At 31.2% G+C, this 27,283-nt stretch overlaps 1 protein-coding gene across 4 annotated transcripts; it reads left to right on the top strand.

Annotated features, from left to right (window-relative positions):
* The first annotated feature begins 3,274 nt into the window (after window positions 1-3,274).
* LOC148622379 (AP-3 complex subunit beta-2-like) lies at window positions 3,275-26,513 on the top strand. Of its 4 annotated transcripts, none has more exons than XM_088572250.1 (25): window positions 3,275-3,458; window positions 5,160-5,235; window positions 5,805-5,879; window positions 6,697-6,792; window positions 7,167-7,327; window positions 7,606-7,672; window positions 8,133-8,315; window positions 8,885-9,037; window positions 9,622-9,719; window positions 9,869-9,923; window positions 10,400-10,471; window positions 11,743-11,805; window positions 12,508-12,640; window positions 13,653-13,705; window positions 16,075-16,092; window positions 16,648-16,815; window positions 17,251-17,503; window positions 17,854-18,072; window positions 18,616-18,950; window positions 19,811-19,883; window positions 20,732-20,862; window positions 21,351-21,539; window positions 22,604-22,646; window positions 23,367-23,549; window positions 24,968-26,513. In XM_088572250.1, exons 1-25 carry the CDS (start codon window positions 3,349-3,351, stop codon window positions 25,252-25,254), a joined length of 3,294 nt encoding a protein of 1,097 aa, XP_088428376.1. In that variant the 5' UTR covers window positions 3,275-3,348; the 3' UTR covers window positions 25,255-26,513. The 4 variants fall into 4 exon arrangements, with proteins under 4 accessions (XP_088428376.1, XP_088428375.1, XP_088428374.1 ...); XM_088572249.1 differs by lacking the exon at window positions 16,075-16,092 and adding an exon at window positions 14,971-15,006; XM_088572248.1 differs by lacking the exon at window positions 16,075-16,092 and adding an exon at window positions 14,227-14,265.
* Window positions 26,514-27,283: the final 770 nt, after the last annotated feature.

The raw sequence follows: 27,283 nt of genomic DNA, 5'->3' as shown, positions 1-27,283 counted from the left end.
TCTTTTGATTACCGCTATAACCTTGGTTCCCTTGATTACTGTATTCTACTTTTGATGTATTTTGCAGAGCCTCCTTGACCGTCCATGGTATGTGAAGGAGTCGTTGCTTTTACTTTGAGTCGGTGAGGTACGGCTGTTTGTATTTACAATAAGCGCTTTGATCTTTCTTGGGCCAATGATAAGGCTAGTCTCAGCTGCTCTTTCTTCTAAGTGAGAAGGTTTATCTTCCATCTGTTGGTGGTTGTGAGACAGAAGAGCGATATCATCGACAAAATATAAGTCATCTAGATGTTGTATTAGTGTCCATTGGTTGTTATTTCTTCTGTTAGTTGTTGTTTTAATCATGATTCAATCCACTGCTAGGGGGAATAGGAAAGGGGGTGAATTCAAAGGAGTGTTCAATGATTATGCGTAGGGTCTCTATTTGGTCTGCACATGGTCGATTTTGACGGAATCCTGCCTGGTTGTCTCGCAGTTTTTGGTCAACAGCCTTCTTCATTCGTTCCAAAATAATACTATTTAACACCTTTCCAGGTATCTACAAGTGTAATTCCCCTGTAGTTATCACAATTTTTTTGGGTGGGGGGGGGGGTAGTTTTACAAGGTGTCCTTCCTTTCAATCTTCACTTTCAATCTTTCAATTAAGTCGTGTAACATTTGTGTTGATGTTTCAAGATCTGCTTTAAGTACTTCAGTCGGTTTATTAACTGGACCAGGGGACTTTTTGTTTCTCAAGATGTTAATGGCTTTGCTGATTTCAGCCTTTGTTGGTTGGCTACAGTTGATTGGTAACTGATCTGTAACTGGTTGTACTAGTATATCTGCGTCATGTGTCGGTGGTCGTTGGTTTAGAACTTCTTTGAAATGTTCAACCCATCTATGCATTGCTCTATTTTATTTTTAGGCTGTTTCCATCTTTATCCTTCACAGGTCTACTAGACTTTTTGAACTTATTTGTCAGCAATCTGATGTTATCAGACAGGGCTTTGATGTTGTTCTGCCTGTCTGCTTCATCTGCCTCAGATGCCATTTTAGAGATATTTAGAGATAAACTCCATTTTGTCTCTCCTAGCGCTATTTTTTTACCTCCTTATCTGCCTCTGAGTATTGTTTTGTGCTTCTTGCTTTGCTGCTCTTGTCTTGCTATTATAAAGATTTCCCTTCAGGTGTCTCAGGTGATATCTAGTCTTGGTGTTTTCTGTTTCTACACCCAATTGATGCCTCGCATGATGATGTTAGTTTCTGTTTCATCTCTTTCTAGTAGAATTCAGTAGACATCTGATTTGTTCCATGGTTTTTTAGAGTGGTTAATCGGTTTCTAACCTCAATTTGGAATTCTGTCTGTTTGTCTTTGTATTTCAGTTTCTTGACGTGGTATCGTTTGGACGTTTGTCCCGTGTTTTCATGTTTCTTCATCTTCAGTTTTATATTGGCAACAAGTAAGTGGTGATCTGATACTGCGTCTGCACCTCTCTCGACTCTATCATCTTGAAGGCTTCTTCTGAACGTCTTGGAGATACATACATGACCTATTTGGTTCTCTGTTCTCATCTCTGGAGAAACCCATTTAGCTAGACGACAGTGCTTAAGTGGAAAGATGGTTCCTCTAATTACCAGGTTGTATGTGGCATAAAAGCTTTCAAAAAGTTCTCCTTCAAAGCCGGTGTTACCTGTTCCTACCTTTGCATTCCTTTATTTTGTGGCGCAAAAGGAAACGCCCGATCAACTACAATCTGACCATTTGGTACAAGATCAAAGACATTAATACGCTTACAATGTCTGCTTAGTAATATAGTTCACATACCTGTTAACCCTCTCTCTTTTGGCCCAATCTACCTCTTTGAGAAAGTCTACCACGTGGGAGAGACATCTCTCTTTCACAAATGTCTCCCCCAAAATCCCCCTCTTAGCAGAATATGTATATATAAACAATTGAATAAAAGAAAAGGTAAAATGTTAATCACTATTAATATTTGCACAAATCATAAAATTTTATGCAGATCATGATTTCAATGTATATTAAGATAATAGTGCCCTTCTACGTCTAATCAAATTACATATGAAGGAAGATAGCTCATTAAAACCTACGATTTTTCAACACTGTATATTCTATTAACCATACTCAGTTAAAATCCCGACTTAAAAACATTATAATCGTTGTTTTTTTTTCCTATTTTTTTTCCAAAAAAAAAGGTCGTCACGCTAAATCTCCGTCTTTGAGCATTCAAAAAGTTAACAGATATGAGACAAATCTTGTAATATGTTAGTGTTTGGTCCTTTTTAATCCCTGCTTCTTAAATGGGAAAGTAACCATAAAAATCAACTCATTCTACAATTGCTCTATTTGAACAACCAAACTGCATTGACGGAATATAACACTTTGGTTCTGCCTATTATCCTACTCTTGCAGAAAGTAGCTGTTTATCATAACATCACTATAGCGGGCCACCAATGGGGAAGAAATGTAATAAACATGTAATACAAAAAATTAACTTGATAAAAAAAATGATAAAAGTGATTTTGTTCTGGTTTTTAAAAGCAACCACCCCCTTTTTTGCGGGGGTGGGGGTGGGGGCAATATTTTGCCGCATTTTCCACAAGTAAGAAAATATCTTAGTTATACATTAGGATGTCATTTATGTTGCACTCAGAGGTTCAAATTTAAGAGTGAAAGGTCCTGGACTTTTTTTTAAATTAACGGAAAAAAATCACGACCCCAAGTACATGTGTACCTGTGCCGGTTATAGCATTGACCAATCTAATTAAAATCAAATTTTTAATTAGCTACCCTCCGTGTCAGATCATGCATTTTAATTAGGTTGTAACATTAACGATGTTGAACCAGATCTCGACTGGATGATCATGTCGATGATTCTCCAGTCAGATAAATGTAATCAAATCTCTAAATAAGAAAAATGAAAATCGTTACAAATTTTAACAAGTTTAAGTAGTATTAAGCAGGGACTAAATTAATATTCACACTGTTTTGTATTTGTAGAGCCATATGATATACATTCTATTAATTGCTATCATTCTTTAAAAAAGCTAGAGGAAGCAAATCGTTCTTAATCAATGCTATGCTCATAAGATTAGCTTTAAACAGATTATGGAAGTATAATATCATGACTATATCCAGATATCACACTTCCATAGACAGACTCTCGGATATGTGTGAACTTTATTATCCATTAATTTGCTCGGGGGCTGTATATTACATTCTGTGATTTGCTGTTTGCATTGGCTGTTGGTTGTTGTCGAAACCGGAAATGGGAAAAGTAGGCCGACGTAACTTCCGCCAAGAAATCATCGTAAGACGGCCAAAAGTAGAAAAATAGAAATTTAGAGAAAATGAGTGGTGGTTACGCAAATGAAAAGCCACCCTCTTCAACAGGAAGTACGGATGGTGATCTGACCGCTGATCCAGCTAGTAGCGGCTTCTTTAATACAGATTTCAAACGGTATTTTTTGTCTTACGCCAGTTACGGTTTGTTTTCGCCGGTGCAAGATCTTGTAATTTTTTGTTTTAGATGTGCTGGCCCTTTTGTAGTTATTGTTTTGTTGTTGGTCTTTAATTCTAAAAGAGGAAGATATCAAAATACGAAACCAATTAATGATATTATTCAAAGGAAAATGGAATACAAAAAGGAAAATCAAAAATAATAGGAAACAGACGCTCTCCGTCTTTGCTTCTTGAAAGCGGTGCTAGTTAAAACTGGCACTTGGTCAAAATGGCACCTATGTAAATAGTTAAAATGGCACTTTTTTTTTTTTATAAAATGACACTTGGTTTATTATTGTTTTTTATGTAAAATATTTTTTTAATTAAATGATTAAAATTAGATTAAAATAGAGGTAGGACTAAATGTATGTCATCAACAAGAGAGGCAGATTATAAACCATGGCATTTTACTTGTGATTCATTGTCATTCGTAATGACAAATCTTGACTTTATGGGTTTATAATGATAAATCTTGACTTCATGGGTTTCATCTCTCTTTTGAGTATATGTACATATTTGTATTTTTGTATCCTTCATTTTGTTTTCTTGTCAATTATTTTTTATTTTTGTTGTCTAAAATATTTGCCTGTATGTTTCAATTAGTTTGGCAGGTCATATTTGATCCTTTAAGTAAAGAGATTTGAAATTGCTGTAATGCATTATATTATGTTTTTGTTATTGTTGTCTTAATGGAGGCATAATTGACCCCATGTTAATCTCCTATTTATTTATCTATATTGTTATTGAGGGTAGATATTCATTTAAAAATCATAATATTTGGTACTACAAAGAATGACTTTATGTATATGCAATGTGGTATATTATAATAATCAAGTTTTTTCATGGGGATAAAATTCGTGGTTTGGTCTTTGGAACTGATTTCATGAGAACATATTTTTGTGGATTTTCGTTTAAATTTTTTTTATGAGAATGCATTTCTTATTCAAGTTTTTTGATTTGCCAAATTCTTCCTTATAAACTGCACATGTACAGTTCCCACTCTCTCTTGGCAAGGCAGATGGGAGAATCTTCTGAATAAAGTATTTTTTGCTGATACTGTGTTTTTAATAGCCATTTATTTATTGAAATAATACGATGTTGGTTCCTTTCAATAAGTGAGCTTAAATGTTTACTTCTCGTTCTGTTTCCTGTCATGTGCAAATCAAGGGTTTAACTAAAACAATGATATGGCAAGGACACCATCACATTTATTGAAAAAGATATTTTGAATATTCCAAGCTCATTTATATGTATAAACTTTTTGACATCTATAAACAGCTAATCAAATGGATTAGTGAGAATTGATTTCTCCTTTGTAAATGATGTTTTATTGTCTGCTTATTAAATGACTTAGTTCTCGAGGGCTGCTTGGCACTCTCTTTATTGTGTATTACATGTTTTACCGCACACAGAGGTGAAGTAAATTACGGCTGCGTAATTTGAGGGAATAATTAGGATTATTGATTATGTACATGTTTGTTTAAGTAGAAGTGCATTTGAATTCAAAATAATGTTTTATTTTAAATTGAAATATGTATTTGCAGATAAATTATTGTTGGGTCTTATTTTCGTTAGTTTGTTTTACCCACGAAATAAACGTAATTAAATCCCCTATGAAAAATTCTGCTTTTACAGTACTTGTTTTAATGTCCTTTCACAGCCATGAAGATTTGAAGACTATGCTGGACAGTAATAGAGATAATCAGAAGTTAGAGGCCATGAAAAGAATTATAGGGGTATAAACTGTAGCTTTATTTAGAACAACATGTTATGATACAGTTGAATGTATAACACAGAAAATTTTGTACTTATCAGTTATGTACTGAAAATACTATTAGGACTAGTTGCAGTCCTTTCCTTCAAAATTCTCAACAATTAGCCTGAATAATAGAGGACCATATAGGATTCAACTAGTCCTGAACAAGAAAAGTACACATCATTTCACTAGCCAGAATTATTTTTTTAGCTCATTCTTATGGCTAGTGGCTAAAGGAGAATACTGTTGTTGCATGTGTTCATTTTAATGAAGACTTGTAATTGACAAGTTGTAAAAAAAAGTTTTGTGTATACTCTACTGCTACAATGATATTAAGTAAAAAAATACACTTTAATGAAAAATTAATATTCCAGGATCCTATAAAAAATTAAGAAAATATTAGATCAGGAATATTGAAATGAAAAAGGAACTGGTCTAAAAGAAATGGATTGTGAAAATAAAACAGAACCTGCCACTGGTTTAAAATGACTTGATTTAGTGCCTTCCTGTATGTTATGTCCTTAATTTTGATGTGTCTTATGTTTGTAGATGGTAGCCAAAGGAAAAGATGCTTCAGATTTGTTCCCTGCTGTGGTGAAAAATGTTGTCTGTAAAAATTTAGAGGTAAAAAAAAAACAACATTCAGTTGCTATGTACATGAATAGTAAAAAAATTTGCCTTGGTTTTCTGTTTTATATGATTACATGTGTAATAAGGAAAAAAATGATTTTTGTATGCTATTGTTTGTTTTTAAAAAAATTCCAGATTTTCCGCTACAGTTGATAGAAAATAGCAAAATAAAACTGGCATCAGCAGTTATATGGTGACATATTAGAAAACAATAATATAATGATATAACTTATGAAAATATTTCGTTAAATCAACTCAGATTTTTATTGTATATTTATCATGGTGAGTTAGTGGTTCTTGAATGTTACATTATTTTTTCCAATATCAGGAAATAATCTCTCTCGTCTGAAGGTTAAGTGTAAGTTTTTGTAAGAATCAGGCAAATGGGGAAAATCAGAAACATGCATGTAAAAAAACACTGATCTGACATTATAATTTCACTAAAGGATGCTTTCTCTATTTGAAAAGACCATTTATTGATCTCATCATCTCTGGATTTGCTCAGCAAATTTTCAATAGAGTGTCAGAAAAATTAGCATTTTTGACAGACTTATTTACTCTTGAAATTCTCATTTTCAGTGCATTTCAATGAAATAACTCGGTTTATCAAAATGAAATAAAAAATCTTTTTTTTTCTTTCATTCTGATGATACAAATAGTCAAACTCAGCTTCATAAATGTTTTTTTTTCTTACCATGTTTCACTCCCTGCCTGAAATTTACAGAGAATGATATGTAATGTTCAAACTTTCTGAATTTATAGTACGTTTCAGATAAGTAATAAAAAAGTACACTGTGCTATATCTTTATAGGTGAAGAAACTAGTGTATGTATACTTAACAAGATATGCAGAAGAACAACAGGATTTGGCTTTGTTATCTATCAGTACATTTCAAAGAGCTTTGAAGGTAAATAACAAGCAGATATTTGAAAGGAAAAACAGAGAAGAGACAGACAGATGATAGGAGGCATTGGGATTAAACTCACAAAGTTCCAGGGATAATTTTCAGTTTCAAAGCACAAATGGTCCATTGCTCCCTGGTCTCCCATTCACTGTTGATACCATGTGGTAAAGTCGAGTAGTAATTGAAATATGAATCATGATTTTATGCTTAAAAAAGACATTTTCTTTTTGCATTGCTATTATTAATTCTTCATTCAATTCATTTGCTAGTGACACAATCTTACTCAAGTTCTGGACAGATGATGTTTATACTCAAATGTTTGCACCCAAAAGACCAACCAATCTGTATTTTTTACCTTATGTTTATGTTTGTTTCAGGATCCCAACCAGTTGATCAGAGCCAGTGCTTTGAGAGTCCTTTCCAGTATCCGTGTTCCAATGATTTCACCCATTATGATGTTAGCTATCAAAGAAGCTGTAAATGACATGTCACCTTATGTCAGAAAAACAGCTGCTCATGGTATTCCTAAGTTATATAGGTAGGCAGAACATGGTCTTATATTGTAGGTGTATCCATGTTCGGTAATTGTTTTCTTTATTTTGCAGGACTTAGTTATTACTTACATATTGGGCCCATATTCTGTGCTTTAAAGCAAAGCCTTAATTGACGTAACTTAAAACTTAAAAAACAGGCCTATTTTCATGAAAATATTACCTTTTTGCATCTTGGTCTTCAACTGAAAGGTCATACATGATTCATTTTAAGTAACAAACTCGTATCTTGTTTAACAATACGTTAAAATGATTTATATTTCAGTCTTGACCCTGAAAATAAGGATCAGCTTGTTGAAGTGATAGAGAAATTGCTGGCTGACAAAACAACTGTATGTTAATTAAATATTTATTTTATTAGTCAAAATCAAATTTCTTTCTAATTTCATTATAGTTTTGTGTAGATTGATATTTTATTATAAAACTGTATTTGTTGATTTGATTGATAGTTTCTTTTGTTATGTGTGTCATAATAGTTAATAAAATTCTGTGTCATTATCATTGCAATTCAAATTTCTGAAAAATATGGGTAAGGGCTATTGCAGAAATAAATGTAGGGGGAACCACTTTTTATTTGACCCCACCATGCATATTATTTTAATTGATTATTTTCTTTTCATTGTTAAGGCTAATTATCTTAAATAACTATCACCCATCAAATTTTGATAGTGGTGCCACTCGACCTCCCCTTGGATACCCCTAATAAAATAATGGAAAAAAGAGGGCGTTACTTGTTCATTTTCCTGTTCCTTTCCAGATAAATGTTGCATCATGACATTTTTGTTTTTAAAGCTTGTTGCAGGCAGTGCTATCCAAGCCTTTGAAGAAGTGTGTCCAGAAAGGATAGATTTGATTCACAAAAACTTTCGCAAGTTGTGTAACCTCTTAGTAGATGTAGAAGAATGGGGCCAAGTTGTAATTGTCAACATGCTTACAAGATATGCAAGGACACAGTTCATCAACCCTAACAAAACTGTATGTGCCTTTAGAGAATAAAGAGAAATCTCGTATTGCTGAATCAAATCATATGAAAAGAATTTTTAATCATAATACACTAGAAGTCTTTAATATAGTTTTTAATGTATTGATTACTTATATATATAATTGAAGATCTTGTGTTTTTTAGATATTTTTATATTTTGGGGAAAAGTCTTTGCCATTGTAGCACAATTAAAGAATACAATGAGTGAAAACAAAAATTAGATACTAGTAGAAATAACAGTATGGGTCAGTGTATCTATTCACATTACTCTGTCATACTATGAATCGTCCAATATGATCTGTAATGTGAAAGTATCAGTGTCTTTAATTGAATAAGATAGATTTTTAAAATATCCCATTAAGGTACCTTATTTTGAAGGAAATATCCATTTATTAATATTATGGGTAACTTGCAGTGCATGTAATTATTTTACATAATAGCTTGGGTGAATTCAAAGGAAATATTCGCCTTATGACACAACAAGGGAGCTAGTGTCTTCTGGTCACAGTTGTTGCAGTGTATCTTTCCTTGACCTCAAAAACATTATTGTATTATAAAATAGGACAGTACCAAAGAAGATAGAAGTTTTTATGAGGACTCTGACAAAGAAGAGGATGAAGTTCAAGAGAAGAAAGAGCCTACCTATGTGATGGATACAGACCATAGATTGTTACTGAGACAGGCTAAACCTCTTCTGAACAGTAGAAATTCTGCTGTATGTATTAATATTTACTTTGGATATTCTGTCCGTCTTGTTTGAATTTGACTTAGGTTGATATCCATACATTTGGATAACATTATGACTAACTAATTTTGATTAAATTATTTTAAGGTTTGAGGAAGTATTCTGATGTATATAGAATTTAAAAAGAAATATGATGTACTCAGTTTTTAAGGTGAAAAACATTTTTACTGTAAAGAAAACTTCCCATGATCCTCTGAATGTTAGGGGACAGTGAGTAACTTGGACCAGTTTATCAGTATTAGTGAAAATACCATAACTCTATTGCACAAGTTAACACTTCAATACTGAAATGTAATAACTACTTAAGGCATTTTATACCAATAGAATGTCCTGTCAATCAATGGTTGGACACACCCATACACTTTAACAGTTCATTGCTGAATATTATTGAACCTACTTAATGTATCAAAATATAATTTATAAGTGAGAATGGCATAATGAGAAAATGGTAAACATTAAGATTAATGTTTAATTGTATTAATCTGCAGTAAAGGAGAGGAATGTGGATTTATTGTGAGACTTTTGAAAATGTATCTATTAACTGTATTTTACAGGTTGTTATGTCTGTAGCTCAGCTGTACTATCACTGTGCCCCTAAAGCTGAGGTTGGGGTAGTTGCTAAGTCACTCATCAGATTATTAAGAAGTCACAAGTAAGTATAGTCTATATGTCTCAAAAACTAAGGTTAGGGTGGTGGCAAAGTCAGATTTTCAATTTTCTGTACTGATTGACCAGCTTTGAACTGAAGAAGGATTTGCAGGAAGTTTTCATTTTTATTTTTGACATTATTTTTTTTTTCAGGGAAGTACAATATATTGTCCTCAGTAACATAGCTACCATGTCCATTGACAGAAAGGTATGTATTAATTGGAGACAGACATTGTACAAATAGCTACAATGTTTTATCAGTGCATAAATCTTCTCAAAACTCTAGATGATAGTAGTACTTGTGCCAATATGAATTTGTATACACATGTACTTTTGAACGGCCAATCATTTGATGAACATATCATAATTTTAATGCTGTTTCCATTCACCTGCCAACGATAACAAAGGAATTTTGATAATTTTTGGTACAATTTTAGTCTATGGAAGGAAGCTCCCTTGTGTTTTTTTTTCTTTTTCCAATTTTTGTTTCTGAGTGAATGGACTTGGAACCAAGAGGTGGTGCCATATCATGTAGTTATGTTAAATTAGATTTTAGTTATTTATTATTAATTTTCAGAATATGATAAGCCTTGAACCCTTCTAAAAAAATCAGTGTTGTAGCTTGTTTATAAAAGTACCTATGTATAAGACCGTTAGTTAATTACACACTTACATCTTTTTCAGGGAATGTTTGAACCTTTTTTGAAAAGCTTTTATATCAGATCAAGTGATCCTACACACATCAAACTGTTGAAGGTGAGTAAATAAGACAATGATGTTGATGGTGTTATTTATAAAATTTTGTATAATATTCTCCTCAGATTTACAACAATGACATTGATGGTGTTCGTTGTAAAATATTGTACAGTGAAACTTCTCCAAACCGTGGGACCAGAGGAAATGGCTGGTTTATTTGGTGGCTGGTTTTGTGGAAAATAGCAATGCATTCTAAGAGTTGTTTCCATGAATGTGTTCTATAACCGTACACCTTGTCAGTTGGTTGGTCAAGATATGTTTAATGCCAATTCAAAACTTTGGGCCTTTTATAACGTTTCAAAGCTTGCATCATTGTATCTTACAAACAGTACTCCCAACAAAGTAATGTTCACGGTTTTGAAAGAATGTGGATTAAAGATCAAAGGGCTACTGATGGTAATTAATCTTTTGTATTGTTTCGTAAATTACCTATTAACAAAGTCTTGGGTACAGGTCACATTAATTGACAGTTTAAAGATCATACTATTAAATGACCCCAGTTGCCTGACGTGTGTACACACCAATTAACACCCAACCAGTGACAAAATGTAATGTCTGGATTAAATTTGTTGTTTAATCTACTGTCCCCTTCAATTATCATCTGTCCACTGATGAAATGTAAACCGGTCAGTGAATGAATTACCAATTACGTAATATTACATAATCATTTACAGTTTTGTTGACACATTTATTACAGGTGAACAATAACCGAGCGGCTGGAATTGAGAGGTTGTTTTTACTTGAAATTTGTAACTAAAACTGTGAAATAACAGCCAGTGTACGGTTTTATGGGGGTGGCCGTTCTATTGAAGACAAAACACACAGGTTTTAAGGTATATCGGCCGGGACTTTTGAAAACGGCCGGTTTTCTGAGGGTCCGGTTTGGAGAAGTTTCACTGTACAATATTCTCATCAGATTTACAACAATGACAGTGATGGTGTTAGTTGTAAACATTGTATAATATTCTCATCAGATTTACAACAATGACATTGATGGTGTTAGTTGTAAAATATTGTACCTCAGATTTATAACAATGACATTGATAGTGTTAGTTATAAAATTTTGTATAATATTTTTCTCAGATTTACAACACTACTCATAAAGTCGTTATAGACTTAAATGATAAAGTTTATATCTAATCATATGAAAAATAAACATATTTGAAAAATGTGTATATTTATGTCATATTGTTGCTGTTTATAAACTGAACACAGGATCTTACAGTAGTGGTTCTTATCATTGCTTCATGTATATTGTTTTTATTTTTTAGTTGGAAATCTTAACTAATCTTGCAACAGAAACCAACATTTCTACTATTCTGAGAGAACTACAGGTATGATGTATACTTACAAAAAAAAATAACTGTACAGGTTTTATGGTGTATAAACACATGTTTGAGATGGTTTTAACATTAAGCATGTATGCTGTAATTTTGAAATGGTTTTTTTTTTCTGTTGAGGAAAAAACAAAAACAATATATGATCTTTTGTTGCATTAGTGTTTACAAGACAAACAAAATATATTTAGTAATGAATTTACGTAACTACATGCTATTACTGAATGACATATTCAATGATATAATGATAATTATGGATTTCATAATGAGTGAAAGTTGAATATCGCAAAGTATCACTTCAAGTTATTTAATTTCAACATCATATCAACAAACAAACTTCAGCAAGTTTGTTATGATATTTTGCAGTATTCTTATTATTCTTAAGTAATAAAACCTTTTTCTCTTTGATTCCTCTATTTTGGCTGATTTACACTCCAAATCTGCCATGGTTGAAATTTTAGCAATCTTGCGTCAATAACATCACTAGTTTTTATGGGAGAACAATGTAAGAAAGTTGCAACTAGCAATCAGATTTTATCAACTATGCATCACAGTCACACACCAACCAATCACAGAGGCAGTTTTTTTTTTTCATATCCACCTCACGATGTGATATTGCAAAATATCTAGCCTTCCGAGATGTAGATTCATAGAGAATAATATGATAAAAACCAAAATGTGATTTATCTTACACCACAGACCTATGTAACCAGTACTGATAAAGAATTTGCTGCGTCAACAATACAAGCTATTGGAAGATGTGCCAGTAACATAGCTGAGATTACTGATACCTGTCTGAATGGACTAGTCCATTTAATGTCTAATAGGGATGGTGAGTTAATATGGTCATATTCATAAAGAAGATAATATCAAATCATTCATGTTCCTTGTGTAGCATACTTGATATACATTAAAGTAGTTTTGTTGATTGAATTGAAACTATGATTATAAACTTTTCATTGTGAAATGTATCAAATTGGTATTGATTTTTTTAAAGTAAAGTGTGCATTTGATATTTTGTGTGAAGCCTCTACTGTAAATATGATAGAAATTTCAGATAAATAGTGTTTTGATATACATGTAGCCTTGTATGTGGGAAAGGGGGATGAGATGATCTCCACAGATCTCCTCAGTATCATTGACAGTTGACAAAACCTACTCTGACTTGTCAGTTTACTATAGTAACTTAATTTATATTCTATGTTAATCAATATGTAATTTCATATTGGCCCTGTTATAGGTTTGAGGTCTGTCATATTGGTCAAAGCGGTCATACTGGTCCCAAGGCAATGCCGAGGGCCAATACGGCTGTTGAGAACAATATGATTGACCGAAACCTATAACAGGGCCAATATGAAACTACAAATTTATTGACAATTTTATAAAGCAACTCAACTAGATAAATTGTAGACAGTTTTTTTCTTGTTTTACCAAGAACGTATAGGTTTTAGAGTCTATATCATATCATATCAGTCTTAGATATCCTTTTTGTATAAAATGGAAGAATTTTTGTTTTGTTTCTGCAGCTTTTAGTCCTGTTGATCAAAGTTCATGAAATCCAATTCTAACTCAAAATGACATTGCCAAATGACCAGAAGTTATGATGCCGTATTGGCCCTGGTTTGATCCATATTGGCCTTCTTTTTTCATATTGACCCGGTATAGATGCCCGGTTTGAATTCATATCAATTGGTCAGTTTTTGACATATTTTAATGTATTTTGGGTAGTTGGTTAATAATGTCAAATATAAGTTCAGTTACTTGAAAGTTGAGATTGAATATCTAGCTACTGTGTTATTCATTTGTTAGACATGGATTGTGTTCATTGATACCTTCTGTTGTAGAGAGTGTAGTAGCTGAGAGTGTTGTTGTCATCAAAAAACTTCTACAGATGCAGGTTAGTCTTGACATGTAAACATTACGTTATAGTTCAAGTTAGAGACTAATATTATCAGTATGGAAACTTCAAGCAATCATATATTCATTATTGATTGAAGTTTAATGTCTAGGTTCATTCAATTATCTTGGCTTGTATTACAGTGCATTAATATCACTTTGCCTAACTTCAGGACTTCATAGAATTTATCCATTAATTAATGCTAAGAAAAATATTCTCCCTCTTGTCTGCTCGTCTGTCTTGCTTTGTATATACATTTTAGTTGATAATAGACTGGCCATATTTTTAGCACCCAAATTACTATAGAAAGTTATGTGTGAAGTACGTATTAATTTGTTCATTTTTTGAATTATTTTGCTCAATTATTTTTGATTGAAAGTGAAAAGTTGTGTACTAATTCATCTTAGTAACTTTTTCAACAGTCATGTATGATTCTCAATTATGTTGAGATGTTAAAACTGATATTTACCAAAAGATCAAATAATATGTAGAAAGTAAAATTTAAAATGATGTTATTCCAGAGAAATAAAGGGTCGAGGGTTCATCCTTACAGTTTTGCGGTATCTTTCTAGTGTACACTGTTTATTTAGCTTTACACTGTTGTAGTTATATATAAATTAATGCTTTATCTGTCTGAGGTAGAGGTCTTCACTTTTATACTGTGAAAGTTACTGTTATTCAACCAGATTTAAAAGATATAATTTAATTTTACATTTATGTGTTAGTACTATTTTATACCAATGTAATATTGATATAAATAGGAGGCAAAACTGATAATAAATCCTTTTAGAAATTTTCAAAAATTATCATTGAAAATAATGAATGCATCAAAACTTGGCCACTGTAAATAACACCTGATAACAAGGATGCCTTTAATATATATATGTACTTATATCTGTAACCTTGAACCAGACATTGTAATTATCTTTCACAGTACACATATACATCTCAATAGCCAGTGTATTGACTAGTTACCTAATATGTTCATCTTATTATGGCTTATAGAATCTTTCTCTGTAATGACATGCCATTCAAACTATATGAGAATAATAAATACCCATTCTGCCATCTTTTGAAGATGAGTGGACTTGTATTTCATTGAACATAAATTTAACTTTTTTCCTAGATCATATTCAAATACACTCATATTATTATAAAACTATACAACTTTTTCTCAATTTAAAATACTTGTATGTTCAATGAAGTCATAAATGTGTCATATCAGTATATAAACTCTTTGGAAAACAGTGCTGTATTATATTTAGTATATGTCCAAGAGACCACATGTAACAAGAAGAAAGGTAGTGACTGCTTGTTACAAAGTTTCCTCTTGTTGATTTTGTGTTGGATCAGTAGTTTGTTGAAGTTTCTTTTGTTTTCAAATCACAGTTTACTTTTACAATGTATTAATTTCTATTCCAATTTTAGTTTACATGTTTTTTTTTGTTTTTTGTTTTTGTTTTACAAAGTTTTTGTTAGAAAAACAAGGTTAAAGTGTTGTTTTTATGTTTCTATTTTTATTCTGTTAAAATTTTGTATTATCCATTCTGTAACTCTCTCTAAACTTCATATATTAAAGATTATACATAGAATGTTTTTTTAAGCATTTAATTTATAATTAATCAGACATGATTTTACAAAGCTCAGTGGAATTCCACTATTTCACATCCACTCTGATTCTTTGTTTACTGTACATTGTATATTTACTTCACATTTTGCCAATTTCCTCTTTGTGGACCTTGTAAAATTGTCCCAAATTAATAATTAAGGTCAAGTTTGCCTGCTTATAGATTTTAAAACTTTTCAAAAGCTTTAAAACATAAGTTTGCAATATGAAGGAGGTCATGATTTCTTGAAATGCAGCTAGACTCCATTTTTTTTAATAGAAAAAATGTTGTTGCTTATTGTTGTTGACTGTGTTAGATAAATGTCATTTTTATTGTAGCTGCTGGTTTCTTTTTTTTTATTTCTTGTTCCCATTACATACTTGTTTGCTGTGGAACATGTACTATCCACCATTAATGCTTCCCCAGCTTATACACAGATACTGTATATATATTATAGATATCCCCCAGAAAACTAATTGTGGAATGCTAATACATGAATTAAGGCAAAAATAATCAAATTCTTGTTTTATTTATGAGCATGCTGTATTAGCAATGGAATGGGTGTTGTTTAATTTAACTTTACATTAACATATTAACAAAACTGTAAGGATGGGGACCAATCTCCTTATCTTGCTATTGAAAGAAATTTGTGCTTAAATATAGGTATGATAGAGGTTTCAAATCTTAAGGTTCTATAGCAAGGTTTTTGTCTTGGTAATTGTACTTGGTAAAGATTTATATCAGCTTGTTGTCTTCATTTAGAGAGAAGAAGATGATAAGGTACCTTATACATATGGTGATGGTACATTAGTCCATGTAGATATAAAACATCATAAATGATTTATGTTATGGATTGTATTTAATCAGAATATTTTCTACTATGTACAAGAGTTATTTGCATGTACTTGATAATTGATTTCACAAACATGACATGGATACTGTTAGCCTCTGTTTATATGAAGATTATTAACATTGGGTTTTATGTTTGCATGATTTAGCTTTTTATCATTGAATTGGTGATAAGATTTGTGCTTTTTTTTATTTTGTGCTTTTCCAAGTATTAATCATTGATCCAATATAAATCATTTCTAAAAATCTTATATTCATATCTTGATGGAGACTAGAGAGGGTGTGTAATTATTTTATTTTCAAATATCAACAATTGAATAAATTCTCAAATTATGTTACCAGTCGCCAATCTAGCTAATATCAAAAGCCTGTCATTGTAGGTCATTACTTTTTTACTCTATATGTACTAATAGATGATCATTAATTTGATCTGTTCAAAATATTTTTTATTGTTGAAGGAATGATTTTTTATCATCCACATTCTAGCCCAGTGAACATAAAGATATAATACAACACATGGCTAAGATGGTGGATACAATTACAGTACCTATGGCTAGAGCCAGTATTCTCTGGCTGATTGGTGAATACAGTGAGAGAGTACCCAAGATAGCTCCTGATGTCCTTAGGAAAATGGCTAAATCATTTATAAATGAGGTAGGCTATGTTTATTTACAACTCAAAGTAAAACATGATTAAATTGCAATGTGTGAAATATGGATGTAGAACTATTTTGTAATATGTGCTTATATCAAATGCAATAGTGAATAGGTACTGGTATGGTATATGTCAGAGACAACAACCCCACCAGGATAAAATTGTCAGCCCAAGGCCACCCATCAATGAATAATCAAAACCTAGAAGTCATTTAATTGTTTTATGTCTGTCTTTTTTTTTTTATATATATATATAAATCTATAATTAAATAGATCTACTATGGATGAAGTTACATGAAATTAAGTTGATTTTACTTGTTTTCTCCACAACTATAGTAGTTCAAAATTTTTAAATTTAATTTATCACCCATATGGTGTCATGAAAAAATATGTTTAAAACGCTGTCATGTGTAATTCATATAATATTCATTTTCAGGAGGATATTGTAAAACTACAGATTATAAATCTAGCAGCTAAACTGTGTATCACCAACCCTAAACAAACTAAATTGCTTTGTCAGTATGTGTTTAACCTTGCCAAATATGACCAGAATTATGATATCAGAGATCGTTGCCGATTTCTTAGACAAATGATTTTACCAGGAGAGAAACCTAGTGCTTTGGCAAAGTATGCCAAGAAAATATTCCTAGCTACCAAACCAGCTCCTGTCTTGGAGTCAAAATTCAAAGGTATTCTGCTTGTTTTTCTTTAAAATGCATCATGAAAATTAATATTTGTAAAAATTTAAATTTTAATTTTCATGATGCCTTTTTAGTAGTTAACAAATTCTATATTTCTATTATTCAAGTAAACAAATTTCCCCTTGTCTTTCAGTACTACTTACATGTATTTAATGTTCATGATTTGAAAGGGTTATAATCAAATAGGGTTCTGTTAATATTTTCCATTATTTTATGTTTTTGAAGGCACATTTAGTGTGATATATACTATGAGATGTTTATGGGGGATTTTGGTAAAATCGTGTACAAACATTTACAACAGTAAAACAGTATTATAAATCGTAACTTAATCACTGTAGACCGTGAGCAGTTCCAGTTGGGTACGCTGTCACACATACTGAACACACGTGCAACTGGTTACCAGGAACTACCAGACTGGCCTGAAGTAGCCCCAGATCCTTCTGTCAGGAATATAGAGCTACCAAGTCTGTTTGATGAACCTAAATCTAAAGGCAGAGAAAGGAAGAAAGTTGTCAAGAAAGAAAAGTCTTTCTATTCTGATGACTCAAGCTCAGTTGGTAAGTAGTTTACTCAATTCAAATGTATTACATGATAAATGTAAGCATATAACGCTTACTTATAAAAATACATGTACATCAGACTGCAACAGAAATGATAAATTTCTGGCTTTGTAATTGATTAGGTATGTCAGTTAAATTGTTTTTTGCAATTTAAATTTTGGCATATATATATATACATGTGTACATATAAAACAAAATCAATATTAGAAAGCTAATCAGTAATCCCTTCCATCTTAGTTTCACACCTCAAAATAATTATAAAAATCCTTCAGTGGTTTGGAGTTATCATGTGATGTATATAAAAATGATTTGGAAGGCAGATCTACTGTAATAATTCTGGAAATTGGTCTTTCTACACATCACTTGATAACTCCAAAACATTGAGGGATTTTTATCATTTTTCTGTGTGATACCTATTGAGATTAAAGAATTACTAATTCTGTATATTAATTGTAGTGTGAACTTACCTTACTAGCAGCAGAACTGCTGTGTTCTATTTTGCATGTTTTTGTAAGTTAATTGTATGACCTCAATCTTCAGATGAAACTGAATCAAGCGATGAAGATGATAGTGAGGAAGATAGTGATGAAGAAGAGGAAAGTGGAAGTGATAAGATTGATGATAGTTCTGAAGAAAAATCCTCTTCAGAAGAGGAAGATGAATCTGAATCAGAAAGTGATTTAGATGAGGCAGTTGCCAAGTTCACTGGCAAGAAAAATGAGGTGGAGAAAGTAAAACGTCCTCCAGACAGTGAAAAGGATTCATCTGAGTCTGAAGAAGATTCAGATGAAGATGAAAGCAGCTCAGAGGAGGACAGCGATGAAAGTGAACCAGAAGTCAAACCAAAATCTAAACCAAAGAAACCAGAACCAAAGGTTTGTTACTGATGAAAAAAGATAAACTTCTACTTTCTATTTGTAGTATTCTTTCTATGTAATGGTTGAAGAAACTAGATGTATTTGTTAAGCATAAAAATGAGTAGTGCTTTTATATATGAGAAAAGGTTTTAATCATTTGAATGAATTTATCATGTATCAAAAACCATCTCCTGTGAAAACTATCCTCATGGTGCATTATGTTCATATACTAGCCATAGGTTGTCCAACTCATTTCAGTGCAAGTCAATATCATTCTGGTAGTATTTATAACACTTTCATATGTTAATGATCTGAATCCATCAGATCTTTAAGATCAATCATCAGTGGCTTGATATTATTTTATAATAAATGCTAGAGAATGACCTGTTTTATATTAATAACATACAGGAAGGAAAAAATATCTGTACATGGTTTTGGTTTTATATAATTGACAGATTGAGGATTTAGCAAACCTAACAAATGTTATAATCACTCAGTTGTAAAGATTTATTTTAAGTTTACAATATAATTCTTTTTAAGTTTTCTTCAAGATAGGAAAAAATTGGTAAATCAAGAACCAAGAAAAGACAGATAAGTCCACAATTCCAATATCTGTGTGCAACTAATGTATTTCAGCAATAAAAATATTGTTACAAACCTCTAATTATTTCCATTGACTCCACTTTATTGAGACATGAAATGTAATGTCTTTTCAGGAGACAAAAAAAAATATATATACATGTGTATTTCACACAGTATTTTAGCAAATAATAGCAAAAATCAGTGAAATTATAGATAATTTTATTTTCTAAATGAATTTTCAATATTAATGATTGGTAGTCTTCATTGTGGTAGAACATGTGATGTTTATTTTTTAGAAGCAGCAAAAGAAACCTGAAAAAGAAAGTACTCAGAAGAAACAGGACCTGTTACTTGATCTAGATGATACTTGTAAGTTTTATTGATTTTTTAATTCAAAATAAACAGGCTGAGAGTTTTATTGTATAAGGACATTGAATACTTGTACATGGGGGATGACTTGGAATGACCAAACTATCAAGTCAATGAGATTCCTGAACACATCATAATTGCATGTTTACTATAAGTTATTCTCACATATTTTATTGTAATTTTTAGGTACATTTTCAATTGATATCTTTGCCTCATGACTTTCATTGTTGTCTTCTTTTGACATAGAATATTTGAAGTATTTCATAAAGTAGTATTTCTGTGAACCGATTGACCGTGAATATATTATTTAGTTATTAACAAGTCTTTGAAGGAAGGGTGTGCCTCCATAAAAATACACTTTATCAAGTAAGTACTTGAAAGTAAAATCCTTTCGGCAAGAACAAATTTCAATATTTTTCTTATGTGAGCATGGACTCTATAAAATATCATATAAACACAATATGTATTTGAAATAAAGTTGAATCGAAACTAAAACATAACTGGAAGAGTTTTATTACAATTTACGCGTTAGCAACTGTCAATACTGCTGTCAATAGCAACATTAGAAATTGAAGCGATTGGTCATTTGATAACATGTTAACAGTGTCTATTGTTCCTTATTTTGTCTAAAGGGTGTGACATTCTTTAGTATGTGGTCTCGGTCTGATAAATCGGGTGCAAAATTCTTTGAAGGAAAGCACAATGATAATTTTTGTTTCTACAAAAATTGTGTAAGGATATGATGCAGTTCTTTATTTGTTATGGTAAATGTGTAATTGAATAAGTTATAAAACATTGATAAATCTGAATAAAAAGGCAAAACAAAAATATATACAGTATTTTGATAGTTGGACCAGCCCCAACTGCCATGTCAAGCTCCACTGGTACTCCAGGAGACATGTTAACTCCTAGTTTAGCTGATAGTATGGGTAGTATGTCACTCAGTGATACAGGAATGTCTGCTAGTAACAGTATGAATGTAAGTTAGTAGTAAATGTTTCTTTTTTGTCTACAAATCAGTTTGGGTAATGTGGCCCTCAGTGATACAGTAATGTCTGCTAGTAACAGTATAAATGTAAGTGAATAGTAAATGTCTTTTAAAATTATCTACAAATCAGTTTGAAGCCAACTGTTGTTCTTTGGTGGAAATAGAATTTGAATTATAAGACTCCTTTAGTGCATTTTGATGGGACTGAATTTCGGAAACATCTCAATTATGAAAATATCACTTGATTATCATGATATTTGTACTTGTACATTATAATATAGGTACACTAGAATATTTTTGCGCATATTTCCTGTAGAAGTAGGGATATTATTTTAATTTTTAGTTGGTTTAATCTAGCCATATATACTACTGAAGAATGAGATGCTTCAGTTCAAAATCTAAAATAGTCTTCAAATGATAATAAACATCAGCATGCAAATCTTCAATAATCAATATTTTTTTTTTACTGTTTGTTTCAGTTTGTCCAGCCAGCTCAGTTTGTTCCAAAGGTGTATGAACTCCTGAACAAAATGTCAGGAAATGGACTTAGTGTTTCGTACAAGTTTACAAGGACTATATCAGTATTCTCACCAAAGATGGTGTCAATAGAACTGACTTTAACTAATAATAATAATGATACAATCACAGGCATCAAATTAGGAGATAAAGTAAGTTCTATTGTAATCAGAAAATAATTTTACATGAATTATGTGTCAAAGATCTTTTTTTGTATTTCTCATCCATTTACCCTCTAGGAATATCAGAAAAAATGGAGCATCAGCATTGGGATGATTCAAATACTTCAAAATAAAAAAAAACACAGCCTAAACATGAATACATGAAACAGAGACGATCTACATACACAATGTAGTGAACTCAATTAAATAGATTACCCATAAAAACTGAAGATAAGAGAATGAGATGTCAAACAAAAAACTAAAGCACAATATGAACTCCCACAAAAAAAACAAAAAAACAAAAAAAACAGGGTTTTGGAAGGTAAGCATGTTCTGCTCCACCAGTGTCAACCACCTATGGCAAGTGAGTATAATCTGGTAATAATATAGCAACAATGATGCAGTTCTGCGACTTGTCAAGCACGAATTACATTTGGGCATAAACATTCATTTTTTAACTAAGTATCATGTTGTAAGCATAGAAGATAACTTGGAAATAGTGGACAAATATCCTAAATAGACAAAATTAAATTAAGGTAACAAAAAATCACCATAAAACATACATCGTTATCAATTATTTTGAGAATTTGAACTGAGTTTGACATTACAAAGCAATAAATCATGTGACAAAAATTAACAGGGCCAAAACTCAAATGAAATAATTTGTTTATCTCTCTAAACAAATTGGGTTTTTTTAGCCTGCATATTAATAGTCCTCTGCAGGTGTACTTCCAATTTAAGCTGTATTTCTGTTCCTTTTTCATTATAAATTTGGAAAAATACACAGAAAAATAAGACACAGATTGTTATCATGTGTTTTACATGTGTTCTTTGACACAGGTGAAATGTAAATTACTAATGAAACACAAGAAAGATGTTTCATCAGTCATTCATTTTGTATGCATGGAATGTTTTTCTTGTGTATGATAAAATTATTTCTTAAAATATAAATAGCACAGATTTAATGTAAGTATAAATATATTGATTCATTGGAATTTAGCCCCACATTAATTTGAGTTCTTCCTAAGTGCTTAAACATTTTGTATTATTTGTAGAAACTTCAGCCTGGCATGGAGATACAAGATTTCCCAGAAATAGGTTAGTTCTTAGTTTTTTTTTTATTTAAATCATGTAAGAAAATTCATACCGGTAATTTTATATTGAGTCATAATATAGTTGTTTATAAACTTCTGTTATAACCTTAAAGATGTATGACCAAAAAAAACTATGACAAAAAAACATCTTTTTTTTAGTATATGACATACATCAAGTTTTTATTGTGTCTCATAAAAAATAATTTTTTAGCAGTGTTTTTTTTTCTTTGAAACTGTATGATTCAGTAAATTATGGTACTGTAGATTCCACTTCATTAAATACCTGTTAATTGCATAGAAACTCTAAGAACAAGAACATTTCCATCTTATCAATGTAAAAAAATCCTCATATTTGCATAACATCAGACCAAAAATTAGAAAATTCCTTTTAATTGCATAATTTTTAAAAAAAATTTAATCAAAAATATACCTGAATGGGTTAATTAACAATACATTGTGAGTGAAATACCTCAGTTTTCTAAAGAACTTTGTTTTTACAACATTTTCTCTTTCTTTCAACTAGACACTATGGCAGGTATCTAATTAGACATTATAAAAGAATATATCTTACTTAAATATTGAATATATTAGATATTTTCTCTTGAATTGATAATTTCTGTTCATTGAATTTTTGTCTTGAAAAAAAGGGTACAGGATTAACAAGAACCCACTGTACATGAAAGATATTTGAATGTTTATTGTCAAGATTAAATGTTAATTACAGATTCCTTGGGAGGTGGGGCAACCACCACTGTAGTATTCTCTATCAATTTTAATGACACCACACAACCTGCTAAATTTGACCTGTGTACTGTGGACCAAAAATTTCCAGTTAGTATTACAGCTCCTGTTGGTGAACTATTACAGCCTCATACCATGAGTGATTCAGAATTTACAACACAACAAGGTATGAATTCATTACATTATGCTGTAGGACACATCTGGTACAACTCAAATTAAAAATTTATTTAAAAAAAAATGAAAGATGGTTGACTAATTTAAGTAACAGATTACATGGACATCTGAAATACATATATATGTACTAAGTCCATACGGCAGGGTGTATAATAGACAAACTTGAGTGATTTCTGAAATACATACATATGTACTATGTCCATACGGCAGGCCGTATAGTGGACAAACATAAGTGACATCTGAAATACATACATATGTACTAAGTCCATACGGCAGGCCGTATAATGGAAAACTTAAGTGACATCTGAAATACATACATATGTACTATGTCCATACGGCAGGGTGTATAATGGACAAACTTAAGTGACATCTGAAATGCATACATATGTACTAAGTCCATACGGCAGGCCGTATAATGGAAAACTGAAGTGACATCTGAAATACATACATATGTACTAAGTGCATACGGCAGGCCGTATAATGGACAAACTTAAGTGACATCTGAAATACATATGTACGAAGTCCATACGGCAGGGTGTATAATGGGCAAACTTAAGTAACATCTGAAATACATACATATGTACTATGTCCATACGGCAGGCCGTATAGTGGACAAACTTAAGTGACATCTGAAATGCATACATATGTACTATGTCCATATTGCAGGCTGTATAATGTGTTAGGTAAATATTTCACTGTACTTTTTAAACATCTCAATATTCAGTTGTTCACTGTACCTTATGACAAAATGTTGAATCAGTGAAAGTTTTGTTAACTTTGCTTCAGCATGTTCAAGGTCAAATGGAGGACAGTCATTTCCTAAATTTTACTTTAAATAAACTAATGGTAGACCTAATATTGTGATGAATTTAGCAGCAATAAACAGACATTTACAGTATACATGTTAAATTTTTATTTTCCTAGAAAATTAAGAACACGTTTGGTTTCATTGGAACCTCCTTTTAGCATTAACTTGATCATGAAAAAATAAAACCTTTTCCTAAAACTATATGTTTTAATTAATTACACAATATATAATAAAATATGAAAACTAGGACTGACAACTGAAATGATCACTATTGGGGAAGTGGGTTTCACTGTATTTCCAGTGTAAATTAAATATAGTAAAAATGAAATAATTGACAAAAATAGACACATTCCAAGCAATGTCATAGTTTTATACAATTAAAGGAATGCCACAATTAAGTATCTTGTTTCTAGCAAATTTAAGCATTTCTCAAAGCATAGTGTAAACATTAATTTCACATGTGGGTTTATTTACTTTGTTATGGTTTGGTTAGTGGCAACATTCATTATTACAATAAAAATTTAGATTTTGGTCAGTGGTATTAGTGATTAAATTCTTTTAGTCTAGTTATTTTATTGTAACTATTTTTTTTCATCTTGAAGGTAAACTAGGAGGAATGAATGAGAATTCTGGAACAGTCAAGTTACCGGATGACAAGAAAGACCCTACCAGTATTTGTAAATGTGTTTATACCATTGGCAATGTGATTCAGATTCCTTCAAAGAGCTCAGAAGTGTTACAGTATGCCTCTCAGACTGTGGCCTCTAATACATTGACATTGATTAGCCTTAAACTAGAAGAGAATTCTGCTAAACTGACTGTTAATTGTGAGAAAATGGTCATTGGTTCCATGTTGTTTAAAGACCTCAAATCTGTTCTGGTTAAATAGTGTAATACTGTAATTTAATGTTATGTTTCTTTCTAATTTGAGCATATATGACCAAAATTCGATTAGGTATTTATTGTGATTAACAACTTCATAATTTTTCCAGAAATTCTCTGATACATTTGATTTGGATTAAAATGTTTATATGTTTTATGAGATTATTTTGGAAAAGAAAAAGAAAACAGAACTTCCTGACAAAATGTGTAGATGATTTATTATTTAATGTCTTTTTTTTTATTTGTACAAATTAAAGAAAAAAGCATTTCTTGTGGGACCAAATTTTATTAATCCATCAACATACAATGATAATTTCTGGTCTAATTAATAATTCTTTTTTAGATACTGGTAGCTAGTACTTACATTGTCAAAAAATATGATAATTTGCACTCAAAGCACTTATCAAATGATTTTCTAAAATGCATTGCTGAGCACCAATAAGTTTATCATTCCAATATTTCTGCTCTGGAAGGAGTAGAAGGGTAACTCAGTACTTTTTGATCAGTCAATTTTTCTTATGTCAGTTTCACAAGGTCATTCCCTTCATTTTCTGCTGTAAATGCTTTTTTTTTCAAATTTGTAAAGTATTTTGCAACTTGCAATCTTAAAATTTGTAATGTGAAAAAAAAACAGAAAGGTTAAAAAGAGAGTTGTCATTAAGATCTAGAGAATACTGATTACTTATTGATAATGGTGAATACGGCCTGGATTTATGGGTTGTCCTACTTGTTAAGTGGCACTCCAGCTAAGAATCATGCAAAATCTGATTCATCAGTAAAAAGCTTACATATTTTTATTTTTTATATTTTGTTTGAATTGCCATAGCAGACAGAAATTAACATTCGGTTTTTGATATAACCTGTGTTCTTAGGCGATAAAAAGTATATAGAATGCACTGTAGATTTAAAAAAGGGAGATAACTCTCTAAATGACCCTCAAATGCAATGGAATCTATTTGGTTTTCCACATTGATTTTCTCCTAAGAGCAGGCAGATTTGAATGAATAATTACACGTTTCATAGTATAGTCTCGTAAATCAACTCAATTACAAAAATAAAAATATGTAGCCTTTTCTGGGATGTATCACATTTTTCATATTTTGCTTGATTTTTACAAAGACAGCTACTTAATGTTACATATTTGATGAATGTTGTTTTGTTAAGAAATCTTGTGATTTTGTATGTAATGTAATTGTATTGATGCAATGTTCCACTAAAAGTGCTGTATTGTGCAATATTGTTTGAAATAAATTAATTTAAACATAATTTGATTAATTCTATAAAACTTAACACTGCCTTGTCAGTAAACATTGTGTCCATCCTTGTCACTATTTATTTACAAAACTTAATGCACTTTAGAACTTCTAAGTTTCTTTTATACACAATACATCCATTAAAATTTTCAAATGTGTCTGTAAGGAGATAATTTTAATGTCAGTGTGAGTAAAGGGGAAGGGACATATACATACTAGTGTCTGTGTGTATCTGAGTCCATCTGTCAGACTTTATTTTGTATTCACAACCTCCAGAAACCACTCAAAGGACTTTGTTCAAATTTGATAGTTGCCTTATGTAGTTAATCAAATTGTGCCACCATTTTGATTCATAAATTTTGAGGCATTATGGGATTTTAACACTTCTTTAATTATTTTTTTTTTGGTGGTATGGGACCTGGCTACGCATAGTAATCTTGTATTTTTAAAGAATTTTTAAATCATAAAAAAGTGATCACTTCAAATACTAACAGATTTTGAAAACAGTTTCAATTATTGTAGAGAATTCATATATTATACAATTCAGCGAGCATCAAAATTTTAACTACTCATTACAACTCTTGAGAACTACTAGGCTACATAAGAGAATAGAAAATGTAAAGTATCTGGAGTTATACAAAACATAATACACATATACAAAATTAGATACACATACATGTAATGTATTGCTAACGGCAAATTGAAGTCTATAGACAGGTCAGAAATAAAACACATCTAACGGAAAAACACTTTCATGATATCACGTATGCATTGAAGTACAAA

This window comes from Perna viridis, chromosome 3 (assembly GCF_037379345.1).
Source record: "Perna viridis isolate PV_CMFRI_1.1 ecotype Kerala chromosome 3, ASM3737934v1, whole genome shotgun sequence".
Lineage (NCBI taxonomy): Eukaryota > Metazoa > Mollusca > Bivalvia > Mytilida > Mytilidae > Perna > Perna viridis.
The sequence above is the reverse complement of the archived record's forward strand: the minus strand, read 5'-3'. Positions and strand labels throughout refer to the sequence as shown.

Bases quoted from the DNA above. Each gene is read 5' to 3' on its own strand.
- LOC148622379 (XM_088572248.1), top strand. From the start codon at position 3,349: ATGAGTGGTGGTTACGCAAATGAAAAGCCACCCTCTTCAACAGGAAGT. The intron at 7,328-7,605 runs GTAGGCAGAACA...TTTATATTTCAG, and splicing joins GGTATTCCTAAGTTATATAG to TCTTGACCCTGAAAATAAGG. The intron at 9,720-9,868 runs GTAAGTATAGTC...TTTTTTTTTCAG, and splicing joins AGATTATTAAGAAGTCACAA to GGAAGTACAATATATTGTCC.